Source organism: Python bivittatus, unplaced genomic scaffold, assembly GCF_059951505.1.
Source record: "Python bivittatus isolate LINGU-HERP-01145 unplaced genomic scaffold, Pbiv_v1 ctg000480_np1212, whole genome shotgun sequence".
Classification (NCBI taxonomy): domain Eukaryota; kingdom Metazoa; phylum Chordata; class Lepidosauria; order Squamata; family Pythonidae; genus Python; species Python bivittatus.
The window spans coordinates 12,348,185-12,375,086 of record NW_028277075.1 but is presented as its reverse complement, the minus strand read 5'-3'; the positions used below and the strand labels follow the sequence as shown (position 1 = coordinate 12,375,086).

Sequence of the window (26,902 nt, the reverse complement as noted above, 5' to 3'; positions counted from 1 at the left end):
GATGAATTGAAAAAATATGATTTTACAGTTACTCAATGTTATTTATTATCTTATTTATAACCCAATTTCCATGATAAATCCTTACCAATATTATTCTGATAACTCTTGCAGAGTTTTTGACATTTTCCTGAACAATAGTTCAGTTTCTTGCAATTTTATTAATTAATTATATAATGTCATTAATTAATATGGTAGTTTTGAATGGGGTGCAAATAGGAAAAAAAAACCCTCAGTGCATTCAGCTTGAATTAATAATGTTTCTAATGCTGCAATCCTTGTACCCATTTTATCGAGGAGAATGTCCTATAAAACCTGTGAGGAAAATGTGTATGACACTGTTGTAACTTAGAAGTTAAAACTTGCAACAAAATTGACTTGTAATTAAATCCCATACATTTGTACTTTGCAATAATACTTTGTTCAAAGGTACTTATTCATATCCAAGCACTGCATGATTTTTCTCAATGAAATTTGAGCCTTTGCCTGAATTGTGCTTCCAGTTTGATCAGAAAAAAAAGGGAAATGAAGAATTAAAGCTAGAAGAAAAAATAAGCATAAATGCAGTTTAGTCTCTTTAAACTGTAGGCTGAACACTATTTGGACCACCTTTGACACACCATTTGATAGAGCTATCTCAAAAAGTGAATTTAAAAAAATGAGAAAAAACTGAAAATAACAATTCATAATCCATGAAACGAAAGGAAAAAATGTTCAATTTACCTTACAATTCAATCTTATGTATGTCTACTCAGAAGTAACCACCACTGGATGTCATGGGACTTATTTCCTTAAAATGTACAGGATTGCAGCCTCACAAATGTTATAAGACTGATAATTTCTATTTATTATTAGTTACCAAAATGCAAGATTTTGAATCATGCTTTTAGCCTGTATTTTAGAGTATTAACTTGATATGTATTTTAATTCATTTACTAATTGCACCTTGCCTTTTTTCCAGGCCTCCCTTTCAATGTAAATTCTAACCTGCCACTGAAATGAAAAGCATCAAATTGTTTAGGACAGAAACTCTATTGCGCCAGTTTTTAATGATATAGTTTTACAATATTAGAACAGCATTTCAACTTTGGATCACTTATTTCCTTAAGAGAGTATCTATCTAGTACTCTTACGTTGTCACCCTCCCCCAGCAATGCTGTAATTCAGTGTTAGCTTAATAAATAAACAGATGTATTAAACACTCCTTTGGAATCCATTTTTTATTATTCCTCTGCAATTGCTTGACTGGTTTGATCTTTAAAGGACAATGAAAAAGCATATAATTGCGCATAGCCCTGACATTTGTTGAGACAATAAACAAGAATTTGCTTGTTCTTTTGCCATAATGCAAAGACATGTTGACAAGTGTGTGTTTTGAACTTCATAGTAGATTAAAACCAATACTTTATCCAAAATGTGCAAGAAGCATCTAAATAAGAAGTAATATAAAGACTGAACTGCCAATATTGAATTAAAAGATGGCAGATCATGAGTCATCAGGTATGGGCAAGTGAAAGGCATTATTGTATTCCTGGGTCTCTACAGTATAGTGAAAAACTAACATCTCTAGGATAAAACAGTTTGAGCGGGTCCTGTAGTCTCCTTCTGAGAAACTGTACAGAAGGAAAACATAAAGGCAATCAAAATATGTGCTAAGTTTCATAAAACATTACATTTTTCTCTTGAGAGTAGGCAACATAACATGTTAGCACAGCAAAGTCTCCACAGTTGGTTTTCATTGTATTTTCTTTTATATATTTTTTGTAGAAAACAATGCCTTGAAAGTGCATTTAGTAAAGAATAAAATATCTTTCAGTCTGATTTGCCCATTGTAAAGTCTGTTGAGAGAAGCTGCTCTGAGGCCTGAACCATAGTTCTAGCTTGAAAACATTGTGCATGCAACATTTAATGGATGCAGCATTGCTTTTAAAAAGTGTGAACACTACAGTTCCCCATATTTTAGACAGATAAAGAATCAGGCCAGTAAACAATGAAAGAATAGCCAAGTTTTTGGTTTTTTTTTAACCATGTTCATGTTTTCATAAGAACCTTAATGCTGAATCACTTCATTCAGTACAATAATTGTTGACATAAAAGGAAGTAGGTTTTAATGAGAAATGTGAATGGTTAAATTAGTTACAAATCTTAAATAAAATGTGCTGTGCCAACAGAATGATTGCCTGGCTATTGCTTAACAGCTGTTACACAATGGCAGAATATCACTAAGTGTTATATTGGCCAAAACACCAGAGTTAGATCATTTGGGATTTGACATGGAAATTTATCTACTGAACAACATTGCAGCACATTTCCAGATGTCTTAGAGAGTTAAAAACAAAGCATTCTTAATTATAGAAGAGTATGATGCTCACACTATTTACATAAATTAGTTCTACCACAACAATAATTGTGAGGAACAGCAATGTGTTGATGTTGCATGCACATACATGTACAATGTGTCACAATGTCATACTTGCCATCTTGCCAATTTTGATCCCCCTTGCAGATGCCCATGATGATGAGGGGGGCCTAAACTGTATATTACATTATACTGTAGATCTTGATATTTTTTCAAACAAAAATCTGTATTTTTTGTTGAGTGCAAAAAACAAAGAGAAAGAAAGATCAACAATAGACAAAATTATAAAGGTGTCTTGCCAAAGGCAAGGGTTCTTTTTAGAAGATTCAGAAGCAATGAAAAACCACAAGTGGGTGGTGAAGAAGTTAAATGATCTTTATTTAGAAGCAGGCATACATTACCAAACAAGCAATTCGTCTATCTGTTATCGGGAGCCCCAGGACGATAACGACGATACCCCAACACAGCCAGTTATGCAGCACCACTCCGGACCAGGTCTGCATCGAAGCTCCCCAGATCAAAACTTTGAAGCTTTTTATGCTTAACTGAGAGGAGCAGTACGTGCAACTAGGGATAGCAACCTGATGATTAATAGCACCTGGTGTTGCACAACTTATGATATTTCCAATTCCTCCTCTTGATAAGATAAAATTTGAAGCGGGTGGACAGCTGCCAATCTCATCATGCCTGGTCTACTCCTTACATTTCAAGGTTGATACATCCTTATCTGGTAACTGGTGCAGAATAACTGGAAACTAACCTTGTGTTCTAAAAATTTTAACTCTTAATACAGCTTAATATCTATGAGGGCCTAAAGACCCAGGAGTATGAAAGATAATTGTGACACACCAGTCCTGTCTCCTCGATACAAAAAGTCTTCCGAAATGTTTCCTCTACAAAAGGCAAAACAAACATAGGGGAAAAGGAAAGAAAAGAAAACTAAGAAAAAATATACAAGGCATATATTAATGGATATTTGTACATATAAAAAAGTTCTACATAATTATTATATTATATATCAATTTATGATAGCTATATTTCACTATAGTCATCCATAGCTTACAAGTGCTAAGTGATCCATTCATAAATTGCTAATAAAATCAATTTTGCAGACTATTGACTAGTTAAGGCCACGTCTTTTCTCTTTTCAGTGCTGGGGAATAAATATTTGAGCTGTAAGTAAGGCACTGTTAGGGATCAGTCCAAGTCCCCAGATTCAGAAGCTGAAGAGCTTGACCAGCCTGAACTTCATCCCGCTCCACAGGCGTTAGCTGGAGGGAGGGCCCCTCAGGTGTGGGCTGAGTCAACTGATTCAGAGCTTGAGCTGGCCAAGGTCTGAATCTGGCAGAAGCAGGGAGAAGAGGAAGCCAAGCGGCCTCCCTGAAAGGAAGAAGGGGGGCTCAGCAAATTAGTCCGGCTCGAAATAAGGGCTATATAAAGGAAGCCGCAGCTTGACTGGCTCTTTGGGGCACTCAACATTTCCCCCACCCTCAGGCCCTGGCCTACATCCCTAACTACGTATATGCTGCCTTGGATTTTCTGCTAATGACACAGAAGTATGTAACTCAATGTAAAGTATTGCATTGTTATAATTCTTGCATATCATCAACATCATTGTTCTTGTCCTTCCTTCTATTCTCAATAGTTATTTATTTGGAAGAATTTCTAAAAGTCCAATGTTATGTATGAATTCCTTATACGTATTTTATCAGAAGAAAAAAATATTTTTTAAGGTTTTTGTGATAATTGACTCATTTAGAATAAATTGTTCCTATAGCAGAAAAACTGAAATACCAAGTAGTCATTCATTTGTATCCTCCAGAGAAGAATAACATGACCCAATTTCAACATTCATTTCTAACAGAGTCAAGCTTCATAAGATTTTACCACATCCATTTCATATATAAAATGTTCACAGTGACAGCTAATATACCATTCATGTCAAGCCATTTGTACATTCCTGTGCTGTCTAGTTTGGCTTTTCAAAGATATATATTTATGAATTGTAATGTGCTTTAAGGAAATTAAAAACAGTATCTTTATTTTAATCATGGAGCCAATTAAAACTCAATGGGGGATTGAGAAGCATAAGGTTGGCAATGTAAGGGTCCTTTATGGGTAGCTAATGTAATAAAGCAGCATGCAGAGTTGGAAATAGCTGTGCCGAACATCTCAGATCAATAGTATGGTCAAGCACATTCTTCTTGTCACCTTGATAGGTTTATTTTGCATATTCTGTGACAGAAACTGCTGCGAGAACCAAAGCATGGTTCAGAACCAAGCTCCAAACATTGCTGAAGGTGCATAATCTTAAGTGGTTTGAACAAACATGTCATTTAATCATTTTTTTTATACCTGTGTGATATTTTATATCCCAACCCATTGCAGGGAATTATTTAATTCTGTATGCAAATCATGTACATAGTAGATTGTACTATGCAATACAACATGAATCTCATGTGATAGACTTTGCTGAGAATGATTTAATACAACATAAGGAATTTCACATACCTCTTATATGCAATTTCATATTAATATATCATTTTAAGATAGTTGTCTCCTTTTAATGTATAAAGACAGATTTGCCATAATTCTAGATTTAGACTTGTATATCAGTGTGTAAAGATCTTCTAAGATCTTGCCTGCAGCTCATAGAATTCTTCACCTCTTCTACATTTTAATATGAATCTGAAAGAGATGGCTGAATAGATAAAAGATGAGTTTCATCAAAGTTATGCTCATTTGTTTGGTGATATGTTTTTTCAGGAAAAAAATGAAGAACAGAATCCATGTGCAAGCTGTTTCTAATGCATTTGTGCTGGGTCTTACAAATCTGTTCCAAAGGATCTTCCAACCTCCTAGAGCAGGGTTTGAGGGTCCATGTAGGGGCTGCAGAGGGAAGCAGAATGAGTAGAAGTTCAGTTGCAGACATGAATATTCAGCTCCAAATTTCTTGTTAGTTTTGGAATTTTTCTACATCTTTGTTTAACTGAGCAGTAAATATAGCTTGCAGTTTTCCAGGAATCAAACCATAGTATTTTATCATTGGAAAGTTGGCGTTCATACTTAATCCATTCATCAACCATCCATATTGTATTACTATATGTAACGCATATAGTATTACATATACTCACACAAATGAATGCTATATGACAGAGGTAGTAATGGAAAGTTTATTATAGCCTTTTCCAGCCAACTGCCCACTTCCACAACTTCTAACCAGCAGAGCAATTGATGTTTAGCACATCTCGAGGCCAACCCTATGTTTTTATCTTTTCTGGACAGGTTCCAATGAAGCACTGGGCCAAATAAAAATTTTTTTCTTAAAAGTTAAAACCAGCTGGGGCATAGAGCCTGACAGAAACCAAAGGAAGTGTTCCTGGACATATTGATGCCCATTGGCATCACCTTGGCTACCTGTTTTAGAACTACTACTTTGATAAAACCACTGCAAAATTAGGCCAAAGCTTGGGGTGATTAAATTATTCCGATTATAGAGTTGCTCAGGAATGCATTTTTTAAAGTGTATTACTTTCAGCCCTATTTATTTAACAGAACTTAAGCTTATATTCACTAATTGTACGTTTACTTACCTAAGTCACACTGAATTTGATGGAGCATCCTGAGTAAGTGCTTAGGGTAAAACTGGGTGCAACCCAATTCACTGCAGCATAATTGAGGAACAAAGATACTGAAGTCTGGTGCAAACTGGCAAATGTTTGCTCAGAGGAATTAATCTGGTTGCAAAGGTCGGTAGCTGGAAGAACTCAGAAACAGCAGAAATAGGATCCTGAAAAACGCTAAGATAAATAAGAGATAGAAACCAGGGGAAATTGTAAGAAATTTCTTGGAGTCAGTAAGGAAAGCAGAATTAGGAGCCTTCAGCAAGAGAGGAAGGTCTGTCCCAAGAAGTAAAACAGAAGGGTGTGGAATTGAGGGTGCACAAGACATAGGTGCACACAGATATACATTCATCCAGGAAGAAAAGAGAGATCCAGAAGAAATTTAGTCTGGAAGCATGGTAAGGAGAGGAGGAGAGGGGAGGGGAGAGGAGAATATAAAGAGATAAAGGGATTGAGGGTCAAAACTTTAAGTTAAGAGAGACAGAAAGACTATTTGTATTTATTTATTTGCAGAACTTATATGGCCGCCTATTTCATACAATGACTCTAGGTGGCTCACAAAAATCCATAAAACATAGTTAAAAACAAAAGTACCCTTCCCCCCCAGGCGCCAGAACAAACATCCTCACAGCTCAGTCCCCTGCTTGGGGGAAGAACCAGGTCTTCACAGCCCTCTGGAAGGCTAAAAGGGTAGGAGTCTCTCTAATCTCCAGTGGGAGGCTGTTCCAAAAGACTGGGTAGCCACCAGGAAGGCTTTCTTGCAAGGTCCCATCAGATGGCAACATTTAAGGGAGAGGACCTGGAGTGCACCCACCCTATCTAACCTAGTAGGACAGGCAGATACTCTCAGGGAGAGGTGGTCCTGCAAGTAACCTGGCCCTGTGCCACGTAGGGCTTTAAAGGTGATAACCAACACCTTGGATTGCACCCAGAAAGCAACTGGAAGCCAGTGCAACTCACACAGTAGTGTTACTCTGGTGTACCGCAGAACACCTAAAACTGTACCTGCTGCTGCATCCCGGACCAGTTGCAGCTTCCAGATGGTCTTCAAGGGCAGCCCCTTACTATTTGCGAGTAAACAAGAGGTACAGGGAAGAAAGCACAATCTCCAGTACCCTCTTTGGCTAGGATTTCACATCCTGAAGCTCTCAAGGGGAAAGGGATATCTTGGAGTGTTGAATGCTTCCAGATTATGGTCTGGCAGCTCAACCATCGCAGAGAGAGAGAAAAGCTGACAGTTTCACCAGAGTAAAAATCTTCCATTAAATTGACTGGGAGAGAACTGAGTTTTGAAGAATAAAGAAGAGAAGTGGACTGGATCCAGATAGGCTGGGATGGAGGAGGTCCAACACAGAAGGGATTAAGCAGGAAGAAGAGAGTGGAAGAAATTGCTGCTTGAGACTTTTGCTGAAACAACTTGCTGTAAGCATTTTGCGAGGGTGGAGAGTTGGTTTATTTATGTATATGCTGTGCCATGAAACTGCACTGCACCTTAAGCAGACTGCTTAGACTGTTGAGTAGGAACTGTTAGCACTGAGGTGGCCTCTCTGCAAGACCCAAGGAGATTCACCTCATTGAGTTCAATAGCTTATTGTTATGTAAAGTTATTCTCATACTGTCTGTCACGGACCTCTGTGGGGAGGGAGCAAAATCTGCAAGATGTCTGGAGTGTTGTGATGGAAGCCCTGCCCCATTCATGTATGCGCAGGATGTCAAGGGAATACACAGTGGGTGGGCTCAGTTTGCCATTTTGATTCACACACATACATCTCCATTGATGCTGCTCCTGTTTGTTTATCTGTATGGTTGCAGTTCTTCTAATGCTGGTAGTAAAGTTGTTCTTAAAAGTTCAGAAGAAGAGGCTGGATATTTTTCTTCTTGGGTGCCCCAGAAAGGAGGAGGAAATCCCAAGCTGAAGGGATCCCGCATGGGAGATCTCTGAGGAAGCCTGCTCTTAGAACCCAGGACAGTTTCTGTATTAAAGCAAGACCTACAGGGGTTTGGCTGTGTTTGTGACATCCTGGCTAAAATGCCCAAAACTTACTAGTATTGTTCTTACATTAGCAAAGAATGCTGTACTCTACACCTTCTCTATTTTACTAAAAAGTGTTATATGAAAGCCTTCATTGTCCAAAGCCATGATGGATGGTGGAAAGCAGTATCTATGGGTCCAACTATTGATTGTTTAATAGTGTATGGATAAATGCATAAGGAATGCCTATAAGTGATGTTAGGGGTATGTTGCCTGAGGATGGAATATGTGTGTATTTTTATATGCTGACAATACCACATTGTTGGCTGAGAATCCAAATAATTTCCAGTGGATATAAATATATGAACAGTGTACAAATGTAGTCTGTGCAGTAAGCAGCCTTCACTTACTCAATACCAGGTGTTTGTTTTTTTTAAGAAAAAGGTTTGAACATGATACTTTTTCTCACTTTCTACCCATTATATGGACTGGAAATAATTCTACTGATTTTGCTGAAAATTCATTTTAGTTTAGATGAGAGTTTCATGCTGCAGTCCTAGGCAATCTTACATAAAATTAAGCACGAAATTGTAGTTCTATGTCCAAGCATTTCCTCCCATTCCATGATTTCTAATATTTGATACATCCCTATCCTGCCATGATTGCACAGGATTGTCTCCTGCCCTTCCAGTGTTAAGAAGTGCCACATGGGTCTGAGTATTATGAATGAAGAATAAGAGATAGCTGTATCAGTGGCAACCCTCGGTTTTTGTAATGCTTAGTTTGTATGTGTATGTATATATATATATGTATATATACATATAGTCACACACAAACACACACACACACAGAGCTCAATCAGAGGTAAACGATATTGGATTAGATAGTCTTAAGGAGTAAACTTGCTAGGAATAAAGCAAGTTCCATAAAATTAATAAGTTCATACATACATATCCGACACTCTATTACCGCTCAGGGTAAGAAACATTATAAAAAGCACAGAAAAGATAGAAAATAAAGGCATGAGTTAAGAAAAGGAAATATAGCCATATCTGCTTTATACCAACACCATGTATTATACCTCCCAAACCATTCTTGCTTCCATCTATTCCATTCTTGCTTCCATGTATTCACCACTTTATAGATTGCCTTTTATTCTTTAAACTTCTCACCTCTTCTTTTGAAGGTATCAACTTCATCCAACTGTGATTATGTTTTTCCTTTCCTTTCAGCCCATTCAATCTTCCTTCATGTATTTGCTTTGCAGTTTGATCATATTTCCCTCTACTTTACAAACCACCTTAACATACTTCTTTCACACTTTCATACTCCTGTAAACAATCCACATTCATCCTTGACCCCAGCTGTTCTTTAACCATACACACTTCCTAAATAATCCATTTTCACTACATTCAACTTACTTTTACGTTTCTCCCAACGTACTCAGTTCCAATTTCATATAACAAAATGAGCAGAAGCACATTCTTATTCACAGCCATTATCTGTTCTTTCATTAAACATTTTTCCTTATACCAGACCACATATTACCTACTACCTTTCTATCAGCATCTGCATGTCTTAACATTTCTACAGCTTCTCCTTATTTTTAGTACATACTGTACAGAGATATACTGATTCATGTACTTAATATTTGTGGGTAACTTGCAATCATTCTCTCCACCTTCCCTGTCAAACACAACTATCTTGGTCTTTGTTATCTTAATTTTCAGATCCATACTCCTTGACACATCAGGCAATACATCTAACATTCACTGCAAAAACATTTAGGTTTTCAGCCAAGAATTCAGCATTTTTACACACAAAAGTACACAATTATTCACTTGCCCAGCCAACAGACCTCTAATATCACCACAAGCATTCCTTATACATTTATTCCTAAGTATATTAAACCACCAAAGGGACATCACACATCCTTATCTTACTCCCTGCTCAATGCTGAATTATTAACTAAGATTCCTTTATTATTATGCAGGCTTTACTTCCATTACACAGTATGCCACCATATCACATTTAGCATCCATTAACAACTTTAACTCCCTACTTATACAAACTATTCCAGAATTCCATTCTATTCATTTAATCACATACTTTTTCTAAATCAACAAACGCGCAGTAAACTTTCTTTCTCACACTGAGACATTTCTCAAAAACAGTCTGAAGAACAAACACCTGGTTTGCCCACCCCCTGCCTGGTATAAAACCACACTGTACTTCCCAAATTTAACTGTTACCTCCTGTATCCTTTCAAATACAGTTCTGCCAGATACCTTCCCAGTACATTTACTAATTCCTCTATACAGTAGTCTTTATATTCATATTTTCTATCTTTCCCTTTGTATAAGTGAAACAATAACATTTTACAGTTATCAGGCACAGATGGAATCTTCACACACATTAGACAAGTGACACAACCATTCCATAAGCAAAATGCATCCGTATTTTAACTTTTCTCCAGTTACAGTATACACTTACAGCCTTACAATTTTTCCACACTCTCATAGCCTTTAAATCTTCCTTTCCTCGTGATAGTTGCATATTCATTATTCATGAATAAATGAAGGAGCAGGAATTTGCTTTGGGAAAAATTGTGCAACATTCTCAATGAACGTTATTCAAAATGAGAGAGTACTGGAAAAATGATCGGGCTGTTCAGCAACCCAAGAATTAGAATAGTTATTGGTGCCTACACATATCCTTGACTGAAGATTGATACACTCCTTCTGCTGGGATGATCATCCTCTTCTACCAGGGGCACAGCTTTAGGAGGGGCACAGGTGGCACAGTGAGGAGGAAGAGGTCACCTGCCTAACCAGCTAGATCAGCCTAATCAACCCTGGTGATCAATGGAGTGACAGACATTGCAGCTAGATTGCCCTCACATCTGTTTAGAAAAAGGTTGGTTTCAAATGCATAGCTTAGATATAAATTAATAATTATTGCAAATGGCAAAGGAATATATATTCCAAAACCCTTGATCATTTATGATCAAAGATTAATATATTTAAAAATATATATTAAATAATAGGTTAATTCTCAATCTATTTGCGCTAAACATCTTCATGAAATTAAGAGTTTGCCTCTGGGCACCATTTGTAGATTTAAAATATATTCCTGATTATTGATGAAAATGTTAAAAAAAATCTTTTACATGTTCATAAACATAGCGTATGTTCCCCTTCTGCTGTTACTATTTTGAAATGTTTTAGAATTAATGGTCAAGAAGTAAGATTGAATGGGTGACAAGAGAATACCCTGATCTAGTGTACAAGATCAGAGGAATAGGTAAACCTAATGTTAACGGGTCTTCTGTGCTTTAAAAGTTCAACATTAAAAGCTTTAGAAACATTCAGTGGGATAAAATGTTAGAGGCATGTTTGTTGAAGGGGGAAAAAAGGATGATGTTGGAAATAAAGGACTAACCTAGGTTTGTCAGTGTAAGAAATGCTACAAAGATCTGAACAGGACCAGGATATCTCTTTAGAACTTTCAAAACTGTTCCTGGATCAGAATTGCAAGTATAGCTCAATCTTAGTCACTAAACTGAATAGGCTTATTGGCACTTAGTATTTTATTTGCTGTGAAAAAGCCAAAACACCTATTTTCCCAGTAGAAAGTCTTTAACATTTGTTCTTTCACTGTCCTTCTGATCTCAAAAGTTTAGCATAATCAGTACATATCCTCAGTACCTTTCTGGAATTTACATTTAAAGAAAAATGTATGAGCATTTTATATTTTAAACATGATTTGTATCTTTTCTTAGTAGTCCCCATGTATCTGAATCATAAGTCAACTGGACTGCAATGCTAAAGTTTTAGATTATTAAATCAACGAAAATATTCCAGGCCCATGTTTAACATGCAAAAATGTATCTGGAACCCTAGAAGAAAAAGCAGGCAGAATGGGAAAACTGGAGGAGAAAAACAAGATCTGGTATTCCCTAGGCTCTAATTTTCCTGCTCCTGCTAAATCTTCTCCCTACACAGGTTTCAGTAAAGTAGCAGACTGCCAGCCTTTTTATACATTAGCAAAGAGCACTTAGCCCTCACAAAGATTTACATGTCTTCCAGAACATTCTAAATGGAAGCATTCATATCCTACAGGTACATTTTTGCCAAAAACATATCTGATACCCATTTTTAGATTTATAATGACCTGTCCTATAATAATTTGATTATAAGGTTGTCTTATATGCAATTTATGGTAATTTGGATTACTGGGCTACCAGTCTTTTCTAAATGAAATAGCTGCTTCCAATTAAAGCTCTGTGTATGAAGTTTTTGAATACTGATTCACAGACTTTAAAATGTTATCTGGTTGAAATGCCCACTTTTAGGTGTTCCTAAATAAGCATTAAATTCATAAGTAAATGAAATAGCCATATAAAATCCAGAACTATATCATATTAATACAATTAAAAGCAAGTGATGAATGCAGAATCACACCAGTCAATTCAAAGATAAAATATTTACTAAGAGTTGGAAAAAACAAAAAGGTCTTCATCCATTTTGGAAAAAGAATCCATAATACAGCCAAGGAATGATTCTCCCAGGGAATAAGTTAGATGCCAAGGGTCTCTTCCTGGTCATTACCTGACACATTTAATCATGAGAAACATTTGAAAACTGCCCCTTCTATGTTTTGGGGATTTCCACTTAAGCAAGTAGGAACATATAAAACTTTACATTATAAAAATTAAGCACTGATCAAGACTTATTCCTTTAAAGGAGTCTATCAAGCCACTGAACTGTATATTTCAGATCCTTTTTTCAGTCAGATTGATCTGGACATGCATGTATGGTAGAATAGTCATGACACCTGAGTGACTAGTAAGAACTGCAGGAAATGAAACATTCAAAATAAGATTACCTTGGGCAACAATCCTGTATGTCTATCTGGAATATGTTCTGTTTAATTCAATGGGACACATTCCCAAAAAGACAACTATATAGTTACTGTGTTAGACGAGCACCCAGCAAATTGGAATGAGATGCAATGCACTTCCAACACTCCCTTGATTTCTGATTAACTTTTACCATTAATACCTTAAAAACTGAGAGTTATATTTGGGGCATTAAAATTAAGAAAGTTGATAAAAGTGAAGGTGTACACAAATCATAAATAGTTCCCCTCCACCCTTTGCTTCTTGGTGGTAAATGTCTACCCATCCTCCAAAATCATAATTTTTGCACTATCCAAAAGAGACACACATACAAGAGTGACTTCTTACATCCATAATCATTTCTTCTAGCTTGTTCTCCTTTCCCTACAGGCAATATGGCAGTGACAGCTGGGCCTGCGCACCCAGTCCAAATGCCTGCAAGATACAGCAAGAGTAGGTAAAATTAGCAGTGACTCCCTGAACTTCCCTCTAGGCAATACAGCACTGTTCAACACTCCACCAATACAAAGTGGTCTCAGCTGCAATAACAAGGAGGGAGAGGGAGGGGGAGAGATTATACAATCAAGTACGTGGTGGCCTTAACACAGCACAGTCACTTGCAGCCACTCCATTTTTCAATTACCTAGCTGGATAGGTGAGTGACAACATCACTGCAAGAAGTATTCACTGCCATTACTTATCCTCTTAGCTCTTCTATTTTGGGGAGTAATCTAGATAGTGGGGGGGGGGGAGAAATTTCTGATCAATGTTGCCTAGGGCACTTCAAAGAAAGCAACCCCTAATTCATCAAATAGGTCAAACAAAACACAGTTTCCTTCAAACAAAAGTGTAACTTCTATTTCTGCATATGTAACCCGTAAACATTTAATAATTATTATATTTAAAAGAATATGTCCTTCCCACCACCAGATTTCCTCTCCAAATGTTCTAACATGTCTTTCTGGACTCCTTATGGTTGCCCCAATTCAGCTGGCTTGAAATCTTCCTGAGAAGCTATGGACTCTGCTTTGCTGGGTCCCAGGGAATGTTCAGAGTTGGTGTGGATGGCAGAGGCTTCTGGCTCGCCTTCTGCAGCTACATCCCCATCTTTTGGGGGCTGAGAACCCTTGGAAGCACAGCTCTTGAAGCAGATCTGGAAGACCTGGAGCGTGGCCATGACCAGAATCAGAAGCATCACCACCGCCACCGTGATCAGGATGAAGATATAGTTGGAGGCGTTTGGAGAAGCCAAATGCGTGGTGGTGCTGTTGACGTTCCGGGGAGAAAATGACTCCAGAAGCGAGACATTTGGACCGCTGGTGCTGTTCCCAAGGAAAGTTCCCGTCGCCCTCGGAGTAGACGGAGTTGGCTTCGCCGTCGCTGCACCATCTCTGGCTGGCGCGACGCAACTCTCTTCGTTTGCCGCCAAGCGGGATCTCCAAGCGCATAAGCAACGGAACTCGCCTTGGGCGCTAAAGCAATCCGTAAATTCCGCACAGTCTCCGCTGCTCGGGCTCCAGTAGCCGCTGGGGCAGGAGCACAGCCGCTGCTCGGTGCCTTCCCAATGGGAGCCGTTGGGCGACAGGTGGCAGGTGAAACGCGCCTCTCTCCCGGGGCACCTTATGGTAAGCACAGTGCCGGGGGGACTGAATTCTACGGCCGCGCTTTGAAGTTGAAAAGGCAGCCTATAGGCCAGGCCGCGGACGCCAGAAGCCGGGTGGAGCGCGGCGCACGTGCCCGCGTAGCTGTATTTACAGATGTAACCAGGGCTTGCCTTGGTGCATCCGTGGTCCTTCAGGCCCCACGGCTTCGAGTGCGGCTGACTCAGGTTGACTTGCAGCCCGGCGCATCTCTGCATGGTGCAGGACTTGCTCGGCTCTCTGAGCCAGCTGGGCGGCGTCGCGGTGCCGTTCGCCGTCGCCTCGTGAAGCCCGGGGGAGACCCAGGAGAACCCCCTAAGCGGCAGGTCTGGAAAGGTGCACTGCTGGGCTTTCTTAACCAGGCCCAGCCAAAACAAAGAGACCCCCGTCTCGCTGGCGAGTCCTCTCAGCAGAGCGAGGATGGCCCCGACTTCGCTGCTGCCGCTAGCCGTGCTCAGGCCTCCTCTGTGCTGGGCGCAAGCACTCTGAGCCTGGTGAAAGTTCATGCGGCGTAGGTGGACGCTGTAGCAGGCCCCGGATCCGTGGCACCTGGTGAGGCCGCTTTGGGGTTGCTCAGCAGAGCCCCAGAGCCCCGAAAAAGGCTGCAAGAGGGCAAACGAGGCGAGGATCAGCCCCTGCATCTTGACTCTCTGCTCCACAGTGGGAACGAAAATAGGAGCTTAAGGGGCAGCCTGGATTGAAGGAATGCGGTGTAGAGGGAACTCCTTTTCCTTACACTTCACAGCCGTATCTGGACTCCCACAGCCTTCCCTTCTAATTGCAGGAAGGAAATGTGTCAGGAGTTAAGCCTGACCTTCACATCCTTGGTTTACTGAAGCGCCTGTTTGCAGATACAACCAGCCTCTAGAGGAGTCGGCCCTCTTTCTTCCCCTGGCAGAGGCTGGAGAAGTGCCCATATTAAAGAGACATCGAAAAGAAAAACCAGCATTTGAAAGTGTTCTTTGGCTAAACTAGAATTTTAATCCTCTGTATTATTTCCTCCATCCATATTAGTAATTAGTAAACATACATCAACTGTCTAAATGGATTTCTTTAGCTTTAAATAAAATTCTTTGCCTATGCCAAAGTAGGCTAGATGATCTCCCACATCCCATAAGCCAATATCTCTTCCAATTGTGTATTGGCTGGGTGTGTATAAGTTAAATTTTCAATTTTGTTAAACTTTAGGAGCAGTGTCAAATCACTAATCTGTAATTTTGGGAAGACTAGTCTGGATTAGGACTAATTATGTGTGAAAGCCACTGGATGGTTTTGATTAATTCACAAGATCATTCTGGGAAAAATGCATAGCTTTGTGTCTTGAGGCAAGGAGCTGGATAATATATAAAACCCAAAGTCATTGATTAAGGTCATTCCCCCATTAGAGGCTTGCAGCATTTTCATAGCATTGCCCAGCATTGTTGAAGCAAATTCTCATTACTGTAATTTTGTGAGTGTCAATTTTGTCTGGAAGATGCTATAAGTCACAACTGGGAAAATAACCTAAAACTAGCACAGTTAGAAAACACTACAGTTGACCACTGGGTCTGATACACTTCAAAACTGATGTGTTTTTTCAGTTTTTTTACAGATGTTTAGGAAACTCAAGAGATCTTATATCAGCCACTGACTATAAGTAGCCCTTGTTTAGAAACCGTTCACAGTTACGACAGTAATGAAAAAGTAACTTTATGACCAATGCTCACATTTACAATCTTCACAGGTCTATAAAGCAAAGGAAAGCTGAAGTAAGATCATAAGCACAGTTGTGGTTTCACTTAGCGACCACTTTGCTTGATCTAGTTGCCAGTTCCAATTGTGGTCACTAAACGAGGACTACCTGTATGTGACTATAACTACAATATGTCATTCTCTCTCAGCCCCCATATTTTTATAGCAGTGTTTCTCAACCTCAGCTACTTTAAGATGTGTTAACTTCAACTCCCAGAATTCCCCATACAAATACTTGTATTGCCTTTATGCTATAAGTCACCTTTTCGAAAATTGCCTAAAAAATGAATGTGGAAATACATACATTTAATCAACCAGAAGACTCTTCATTTTTGCTGCAACAGATAGATACAGGCATTCCTCCAGTAACTATGTCTTGATATTTCAGCTTTTTTAAAAAATGGCAACTAGATAACATTCTTAATAAAGTTTTTTTTTTTTTTAAGTAAATCTCAGGAACTGGATGCTCTACAGACAGACAGATTAATGAAGGTTTTTACTAATTAAAAATAAAATGAGCATTAGGGATTAATTTATAATCCTATTCTTCCCTACCTTCTCCCAGTTTGGCATTTGTCCTGAAAGTTAAAAAAAAAAAAAAGTAGTTAATGGGAAGTCTGTCTCTTACAGCTCTGTATCCTGTTAATTCCCACAGCCAAGCTGCTTGCATAAAATGTGCCAGAATTTATCCATCTCCTAATGCTGCACTTAAGACCAAAATAGGAGTAGGCCTTTAATTTTAAGCTCCAGTATCAATACAAAGTGAATTAATGTCACAGTAATTCATCAGCCTGATTTCTTTGAAATTAGTGGCAATAGTTATATTTATGCTGCTCCTAGTGGAACCAGCATTTTATGAAGTGATTGAAATCTTGAGCCTCCACATAATCTGAAGAGGTTTCAGCTCCTACACAGTTTAGGATCAATCCAGAGTAGCCTTTGAGGACTAGGGTTAATGTCTCACATATTATGAAAATATTTTTCCTGTTGGTGATGTGCCATCAAATCTGTGAAGTAGATTTCCCAGACCAAATCCTTGTATAATAATCCTTAGTTTCAATTACCTTGCTGAAGCAAATCCAGGTCCATCTAGTATAGCATGTTTATTTTAAAAATGTTCTTGACTAAAGAGGTTCCATTTAGTTTTTGTAGCAAATAAACCCATGCTCCTTGATTTTTTCAGTTCATTTTTAAAGCTAACTAAGCAAGCATTTTGTATTTCTGTGTTTTGTAAAAAAAAAAAAAAGAAAGAACTTGTTAGATATAGACTTTGCTTACACATTGCATTAAATCATGGTTTATTTATCCAGGGTTTAATGAATAAGCCTCAATTGGCTGGGTTTATATAACACTCTGAACTATACACCAGGCTTTACAAACTGCAGTAGTTGGTTCATGCTGTTCACTAAGCAGAAATCAATCAAACCCATGCCTTGACGTGATCTGTGAATCCAGCCATTGTATTGTAAAATAAGAGGGACAATCTCTTTTCCATACTATTTACAATTTATAAGCCCCCTAATGTTCTCCTTAGATGCCTGTTTTATGAACTGAAAATCCAATTACTCTTTGTAGAGAAAGTGTACCGATATTTCGTTAGATACAAGGATATAAGCATTTGTGGTCTTCTGATGTTCATGGCCAAGACCACATTTTTCTTCCTGACATATTACAGTTTCTCAGCCCTCAACCTGTAATATTTTCCCACTGGGGAAATATAGTTTTCTCTTCAGCTGGCACATCTGGTGTGATTGATAATTAGAATGCAACTATTTCCATATCATGCACATATTTTGGTAGTGTCTGTAAAACACTACAGATAAGTAGCAACACTCTCCTGCTAATATTAGGTTTATTTTTATATTATTTGTCTTGGTGTTTTATTGTGGAAATTGAAGTTCCCCCCTGCTGTATCATACAGATTCAGAAGTGTTTATGAAACTCAGTCAAAAGGAAAGAAAAGTAGTAGCAGCAGCAATTCTACTGCTACTACTAGATAATTCACAGAGATTCTCTTTATTATTTATTATTTTTCAAGGATACATCTTTTCTCAATAGCTCTGAAGTATAGCAAATTATTAACACAAGCATAAATGCACACACTGAAATTGTGTCCTACCCTACAACCTAACTACTGCATCATTTGATATGCACAAAGGAGCATTTTGTAGAATGGGGCAATACTGCATCATTGTGACAACAGCTTTCAAAGAGAAAGCTAGATTTTCTTTAAATCTATACAAGTTGTGCAATATCAAAGACACAAATTACTGGATTGACAAATGGTGTAGAATGAAATGTTATAATTTATCTTGGTTGCCCAAGCTAAAGTAAATCAAAATCTCTGGAGAATTCCAGACCATTGGTGATGGCCAGATTTCCTGGGGAAATAATTACAATAACAGGAAGTCTCAAGCCTAGCTATAAAGAAGTGACTTCAATTCCTGGCATTTTGCCTAGGCTGACCCTTCAACTCAACATCTTAAAGGAGGAGGCAGCAAGTGCCTGCTAACAAACAGCAAATGTAAAATTTAAAATACAAGGAAAGGCATTTTCTCATTCAAGGCCAGAAGACTATTGTGAAGTAAAATCTATTCTTTATAGGATCCTGATAACATTCCCCCACCCCATTCCAGTTTAAATCCTACTTCAGTTTAGCCGCTCCAGCCATCTAATGAAGTGAGCTATAGTTCATGAAAGCTTATGCCTTTTGATAAAGTTTGTCAGTCTGAAAAGATACTACTACACTCTTGAAAAATTAAAAATGAAAGTTCATTTAAAGAAATAGTTTTGTCCTATCAGTTGCTTCTTGTTAAGTTCTGAACCCAAACTCTGCCTTTATTCTCTGTTGCAATGGTTCCTGACCTGTGATCTGAAGATGGGAGTCATGCAGCTATTATGTGTCATCCCTGGTACAGATACCAAATTTAAAGCAACTTTATATGGGCTGCCAAAATCCAAATAATCACTTTTTCTTCTTGTTCAGTCACTCCCAACTCTTCCTGATTCAACGGACTTCATTTCACCAGGACTGTCTGTCAATAAGTGCTTTTTTGAGTTCCTGTAAGCTCATGTTCATGGCATCGATGACAGGGTGTAACCACCTTGTCTTTTGTTAGCCCTCAATTTTTCCCAACATCAGGTTCATTTTCAGTGACTGTTGCCTTCATATTAAGTGTCCAAAATATTTAAGTTTTGGCTCCATTTTTAGTGGTTCCAGTGAGTTATCTGACTTTACTGCACCTAGTATCCCGGTCTTTACCCAATCAATTTTTTCTATGTTTTTCTTCTTTAAAAGACTGTCAACCTATTGACCATTTGTTGTTGTTGTTGTTGTTCAGTCGTTAAGTCGTGTCCGACTCTTTGTGACCCCATGGACCATATTGCGCCAGGCCTTCCTGTCCTTCACTGCGTCCCTGAGTTGGCTCAGTTTCATGCTCATTGCTTCAAGGATGAGATCTAACCATCTCATCCTCTGCCATCCTCTTCTCCTTTTGCCTTCAATCTTTCCCAGCATCAGGTTCTTTTCCAAAGAGTCCTCTCTTCGCATTAGGTGACCAAAGTATCTGAGCTTGAGCTTCATTATCAATCCTTCCAATGAGCAGTCAGGGTTGACCATTAGGTGGCAGCCAAGAGTTCACCTCCCTTGACTGCAATGTGGAGGTCACCTGGATTTGTGTTGCTGGATGCAATCATTGTGTAAGTGTTCCTTAGATTTTGGCATATGAGAGGTATAGGTTAAGATATGGGATTAATTTAATTTTTCCCAAATGATTATCAACTGTTGGCCAGTCAGTCTATCAACCACTAGGTAACAGCAAAGAGTTAGAAGGCTTTTTGTATCTCTTGGCTGCCATCTAATGTGGATTTATGAAGCTGAGATGCAGCTGGTGGCTAAGTGCTATTGAAGAGTTGCAGTTTGAGAAAGGGGTTTGCAGAGTATGTGTGGGTGGATATGCTGATCCACCCTTTAAAATACGGTAAATAAAATGGCTACAGAAGCTGAGGTTCCAGTTTCCGTCACTGTCAGGTAAATCTAGAGGAAAGCCTTCTGTCCATCCCCACCTCAAATTCATATAGAAAGCTTCTCAGATCACTCATTCCACAGCATGGCATGAATAGAACTGGTATCCAAAACCAGGACTGGCCGATGCTCAAGGTAGCAATCACACTTAGGTTGTTCAGTCAACCTACCTGTAACAGAAAGGGAAGTGGCTGCAGAAGTTGAGGTTCCAGTCTCCCTCACAGCCAAAACAGCACTGCAGGCAGGCACAGAACTCAGCAACCAAACAGAAGGGGCCAATCTCTCAGCAGACCTGCTGGATCAGATACATCTGAACAGATTGCTGACCATCTCAGGCCACCTCCTCTTCCATGCACCTTTTCTAGGCTGTCTTCTTGGAATATCTGGGGCCAACATAAGAAGGAAAACACCACTTCCATGCTGAAACACTTAAGTTCTCTTTGGGCTGCTGTAGCTGCAGAATGACAATGAGAGACAGAGGGAGAGAAGGAACATTGTGAGGGCATGACCTGGGCAAATGGTAAGTGGGCGTCTTGGCACCAGGATAGGGAGACTGTAGATACATTGTTTGCCTGAGTGACTAGATTTTAGGACAGTGTTCCTCAACCTATTGTTTTGCAGAAGTGTTGGGACATCTGGAGAATATCAGAAAGAGAGAGGATAGGCTAATGATTTGTCTGAATCTCATTCATTTCGATGGCAGGATTGAAGATTTGTGGATTGTAGGCCATAGTCTAACAGAGCCTAACATACATATAAGGCTACTAAAATGGAAGAACTGTAGTGCATTTAACCTTAATTTGAATTATGGCAAACATCTTATAAAAATGCACCCCATGTTTGATAGTTTTTTCTTTATTTAAAACATTTGTATAGCCACCTATCTTAAAACCAAACTTTGGGGAGCTCACAACCCAAGAATAAAACAATGCATACAGCAATAAAAACAGAAGAAACAATAAAACCAAGAAGAGAAAAACCTGGTGCCCCAACCACACTTCCCTGATGCAACCCACAACACTCCGCTCTGACCTCATTCAATCCTAATGCTTGGGGGAACAGCCAGGTTTTAAGCATTCTCCAGAAGGTGAAAAGGGTGGGGGGCTATTGGATCACAAGGAGGAGGGTGTTCCATTGGGCAGGGGCTGCAAGGGAGAAGGCACACTTCCGAGGACCCACAAGGTAGCAATATTTCAGGTAAGGGTACTGCATAAGTTTTATAAGGTTGTGTAGGAATTTAACTATGAATCATCTTATTATTTAGGGTAAATGCAGTTCATGGTAAGTGCAATTATGTAATGGGCTCCTGGAGATTTTCAAACAGAAGCTGCACAAATATTTCTTAGGTATGCTCTACTCTGGATTTATTATGCTGAGCAGATTAGGTGGCCTACCAAATTCATTCCAGCTTTGTAACTTTGTTTATATAAGCTGATCGAGACTCATTCTCAATATATTGACATAGAATTGTGACTTACTGGAAGCAATATACTGGAAACTAAACCAAATATTACTACTTTTGCAAGCAAAAGAATTCAAGAAGGAATTGAACCATCAGAAATTGATCCATGTTTTCCTGAATACAGATAAATTTCTATGGAACATTATTCCTAAATGATTATACTATCAAAACATAATAAGAAATGCAGCCATAAGCCATATAAGTCACTAGAACTATAAAATGAGCATACTCAAGACAGAGTATTTTATGATAATTAATCAAATCAATGGTATATTTAATTTATTTAAATATTTATATGCTATTTGTAGCTAAAACAGCTTACAGAATTATACAGCAATAAAAATAATTTTTAAAAATCAAACAGTATCAAACTATGTACTGTAAAAGAACAAAGGGAGCTAAACAAACTTTCTTAACAATGAATTCAGAATTTAGGATTGCTCATAACCCTTAACTCAGATTTATGAAATATGCTTTGCATGTTGACACACGGAGCAGAACCTCCCCAGAAGGTTATAACCAGGGTTACCAGATCCAGACTGCAAAAATCTGGATGCTTGATAGTCGACAGCAGCAAGTTAAGAGTTTTCTTTATTGCTTTGTTGTCATCAAATGATCTTTGCAGCCCAAATCTAGTAGCATGTTCTTAACTGGTGAGCAAAATCTTGGAAACCTTAGGGAAAAGATTCTAAAAGCCCATGCAGATTGCATAACCATGAAGTTACATGTTTTCAATAAGAAGCCACAGCCTGGTAGGAGCTTTCTGAATTAGCTGCAGTTTCCAATCATTATTTAAAGGCAGCACAAGAAAGATGTTGGAATGACCTATGTGTGATGGTAGTCTGATTTGCCTTTTCTAAGAAGGGCCACAACTGGCTCACCAGCTAAAGTCTTGTAAAATCTGATTCTGTAGAATAAAAGAACCTACCACTCCCAAACTACATAATTTGATCGTCATTCTCAGATTTGTTTTATTACTGACAAAAGCATCTCCAGCTAAATGAAATATCCGGTCCATGCTGGTTCAGGCTTTCAAATGTTACCATGATATTTAATGCAAAGAAGCGATACAGCTGGATGTCATAATCCTATTCAGGAGATATATTCTTATGTGTCTGTGTTTGCATGGGTACAAAGGTTCCCCCATTGCAGACAATTGTGCTGTATCTATAGATGATCAGATTTTAATAACCTCACATTGTGACTTATTCAACACAATGGATCAGTAAGTTATCTCCCAAACTTAATAGTGACAGTAGTGTATTTCAAATGCCCAAACTACATTTTCCAGCATTTTTATAAAGATGTTAAGGCCATGAGAGACCAGATTAGAACACTGTAAAACATACTTCTTCTAGCAATACATAATGGAATCTTCTGACAGATAGGACCTAATTTAGTACAAGCAATGTCTCTTATCCTCAGCCAGAATCCCATGGTTTATGGTCCTGAAAATAAATGAGAGGTCCAACTGAATTCATATCTCCATGTAATACCCAGTGTTAATCATCTGCCAAGGCACTGTCTATCACAGGTCCGAAACAGAAACTAGACTGAGTTACATCCAAGGGAACTATTTTGTCCAGTTAGCATTTCCCCGACCAGAAGCATGAGGCTCCCATAAATGCCAATTAGCATGGCAGAAGAAAACAGAGGAGAAAAAAATAGAAAAATCAACAACTTTGGACAAGATATGCTTTATTATTTCAGCAACTTGGCCTTCCTTAATTCATTTTAATAAGAAAATCCTTCCTTATATATCTGTGAAATACACAGTTTATGTTATACCTGAATTTATATTAGTCCAAAACATTATCAAAAATGCACATTGCAAATGACTGCAAAAAGAAACAAGAAGAAAAAGAAACAAAAACTCACGAATGGCTGGCTGGCTTATTAAGGATTAAAATATTTCCATTTCTTAGCTGAGTTTTTATTTCATTATTCAAAATATGACTGTTCTACTTGGAATAATTATGCAAGCATCTTTATACTCTTTTAACTCCCACTTTCCAAAAAGTGAATAGACTTAGTGGTTGAACTCCATTGGCTCACGTTCTTTGGCGCTAAAATCTGCTGAACAACAGAGGAGAGGGGAAAAGCTTGCGTTATGGGTCTATAGGGTGAGTCAGATTTGAAAATGGAAGAGCAGGGTTAGACAGACCTTGGAACCTAGGAGCCAGGTAATGCTCAAGTATCTGCAGATGAGGTTCTGAAGGAGCAACATCTGGAGAGGATGAACCTGCAAGTCTGGAGCAGTCAGGTAATGGGCCACCTGTTGCAGAAACACAGGAGTAGGCTGAGCCACCTGAGCAGGAAAAGTTCTATAGCCCTCACACCTGCAGAAATATCAAGGGAGCAGAACAGAAACATTCAGTGAGGCTCCTCAGAAAAAGATGCATGCCTGAATCAGTTCTGTTTAAGTAGGGCTCAGGAGTCACACTTTCACTGGCAAACTGGTTTAAAGTTTAAATATTGCCCTTTGTTTTTAACAGTATCAAAGATAAAAATGTTGTGAGAAAACTATACTATTATAACTCTTATTCCTGTATAAGCATATACTGTCTGGTCATCACTGGGCAACAGTTTATATTATCAGTGGGTGTAGGAAGTTAAAAATAGTGTATTGGACAGACCTCTGTTTTTCATCTACATTTATCCATTTTAGTCTTCATGAGTTATGTGACCTTGAAGAGATTTTTCTCTTGATCTTGCAAGTGTTCAGGTGATATGAGAGAATCAATGAAGGCAAGGGCTTCTTCGTTCCCTTCAGTTAATTGGACACAGAGGTCACATTGCAAGGTGCCCCTTCTATTTCAATGGGTGGGGAACATACATACAAGATTCTACAAATAGTGAATAAGAGCGAAGAGCGCTTGCATTTACTTAAATCTGAAACGTTGACTCCACATTTCCTTAAAAATTTTCCTTAACAAGATAATTTTTTCATAATTTCAAGACACCTATCACTGCAGGTTTTTAACAAGGCAGCTAAGAAACATGTTAAACAACTAAAGAAATATCTAATGGCTTGACTCTGAAAGAGAGTAGAAGGAAGACATATCAGGACTGATAATAGATTAGGTTCATTCATAGTCTATGAATCAGCTGAGGTAGAAGGTGGGTAATGCCAGCTGGGAATAATTTGCTAAGACTCTGTACAACTGCAAGAAAGTTCCTATTATTTATTTGAACATCCTGAAGGTTCTCTGAGGACTCTTCCTCAACTTTGGCAGCTGGATAATGTGCATTTTTGCTATCCAGTGTGTGTACTCTCTACAAAATAAACACAAAATAACATGAAATAGTGTTCTCCAACACCAATCTTTCTACCACCACCACCCACCCCAGCTTGCATGAAAAGATCTTCTCTGGGTTGTATCTTTTGTTTATTTTGTTCTATACTTTCTGTTCTGTTTTGTTGTTCCTTATATTTCTAATTCTAATTCCATCTTGTCATATCTCTCCTAGGAATAAACACATGATTTCCAAAACTCTTACCCAGTTCTAGGGAAATGCCACTGTAGCCACTTTTAGGCACTTTTACAAGTGCTCAATGAACCAGTTGTTATGTTTCCTCAGTGGCACTGCCAAGTTTGATGAATCTTGGGCAAAATGCCTTATTGGGTGCCCATATGGCCAACTTCTCCCTGGATACAATCTGGGACAGATGTGTGCTTTTCCCCTTTAACAGAAAGGCTAGAACAAACAGCACCCCTTTCCTTCTTTTTTTCAAAATATCATGTATTTGGCTTCCAAATGTACCAGGTGTCAGTTTGACAGCTTTTCTCCCCCCCTCTCCCACCTCCATTTTGCAGAAAACCTTTTTTCAAAAATGGGCATACCATCTACTGCAGAGCAAAGCTCCTGACAATGCAGTATGTTTCTGGGATAAAGTGGGACTGGAATTTTTTTAAAATGGACCAACTTCCTGGAATTTTGCTCTACAATACAGTGCATCAATACCATAATTTTTTTTTTAAGTTTGCAGTTCCATGAAGAAACAAACTACATTAGTGCCACTTGTTAGACTTCACTTGGATATCAGGAAGATAAGAAATGTAGGAACAGAAAACCTCTGTAAAGACATCACCAGACAGCCAGTTGTTATCAGGCAACTCTGAATGATACCTGCCCCAATGGGGTGCCATTCAGATACCTCCCATGTTGGCCAGAGATTTATGGGAGTTGAAGGCCGACACATTTGCAGAGAACCAGGTTGAAGATCATTATACATTCATATTATTGTAGCATATATTTAAATGTAATTTACTCAGTCGTTGTTGTTCAGTCGTTAAGTCATGTCCGACTCTTCGTGACCCCATGAACCATATTGCGCCAGGCCTTCCTGTCCTTCACTTTCTCCCTGAGTTTGCTCAGTTTCATGCTCATTGCTTCAGTGATGCTATCTAACCATCTCATCCTCTGCCATCCTCTTCTCCTTTTGCCTTCAATCTTTCCCAGCATCAGGGTCTTTTCCAAAGAGTCCTCTCTTCGCATTAGGTGACCAAAGTATCTGAGCTTGAGCTTCATTATCAATCCTTCCAATGAGCAATCAGAGTTGATTTCCTTTAAGATTGACTGGTTTGACCTCCTAGCAGTCCAGGGGACTCTTAAGAGTCTTCTCCAGCACCACAGTTCAAAGGGATCAATTCTTCAGCGCTCAGCCTTCTTTATGTTCCAGCTCTCACAGCCATACATTACTACTGGAAAAACCATAGTTTTGACTATGTGGATCTTTGTCGGCAAGGTGATGTCTCTGCTTTTTAATATGCTATCTAGGTTTGCCATAGCTTTCCTCCCAAGGAGCAAGCGTCTTTTAATGTCATGGCTGCAGTCTCCGTCTGCGGTGATCTTGGAGCCCAAATAAATGAAGTCGGTTACTGCTTCCATTTCTACCCCTTCTATTTGCCAGGAATTGATGGGTCCAGATGCCATGATCTTAGTTTTTTTAATGTTGAATTTCAAGCCAGCTTTTGCAGTCTCCTCTTTTACCCTCATCAAGAGGGTCTTTAGTTCTTCTTCACTTTCTGCCATTAGGGTGGTATCATCTGCATATCTGAGGTTGTTGATGTTTCTCCCTGCAATCTTAATTCCGGCTTGAGATTCTTCCAGCCTGGCATTTCTCATGATGTACTCTGCATATAGGTTAAATAAGCAGGGTGACAGTATACAGCCTTGTCGTACTCCTTTC

At 38.7% G+C, this 26,902-nt stretch overlaps 1 protein-coding gene and 1 long non-coding RNA gene across 3 annotated transcripts in view; both read right to left on the bottom strand.

Annotated features, from left to right (window-relative positions):
- Nucleotides 1-2,528: 2,528 nt before the first annotated feature.
- LOC148214915 (uncharacterized) overlaps nt 2,529-26,902 on the bottom strand; it is a 52,813-nt gene continuing 28,439 nt past the window's right edge. The window contains exons 2-4 of one of the 2 annotated variants that reach the window (XR_015796971.1): nt 23,873-24,047; nt 20,417-20,700; nt 2,529-5,245 (exon numbers count right to left, since the gene is read on the bottom strand). This is a non-coding gene — a long non-coding RNA (uncharacterized LOC148214915). Of the gene's footprint in view, nt 5,246-17,508; nt 20,701-23,872; nt 24,048-26,902 lie in introns of those variants that run through there. The other variant, XR_015796970.1, reaches the window with a different exon arrangement.
- CLEC14A (C-type lectin domain containing 14A) lies at nt 9,513-17,282 on the bottom strand. Its single transcript, XM_088145353.1, has one exon. The coding sequence runs from the start codon at nt 15,130-15,132 to the stop codon at nt 13,822-13,824; it is 1,311 nt and encodes a 436-aa protein (XP_088001479.1). The 5' UTR covers nt 15,133-17,282; the 3' UTR covers nt 9,513-13,821.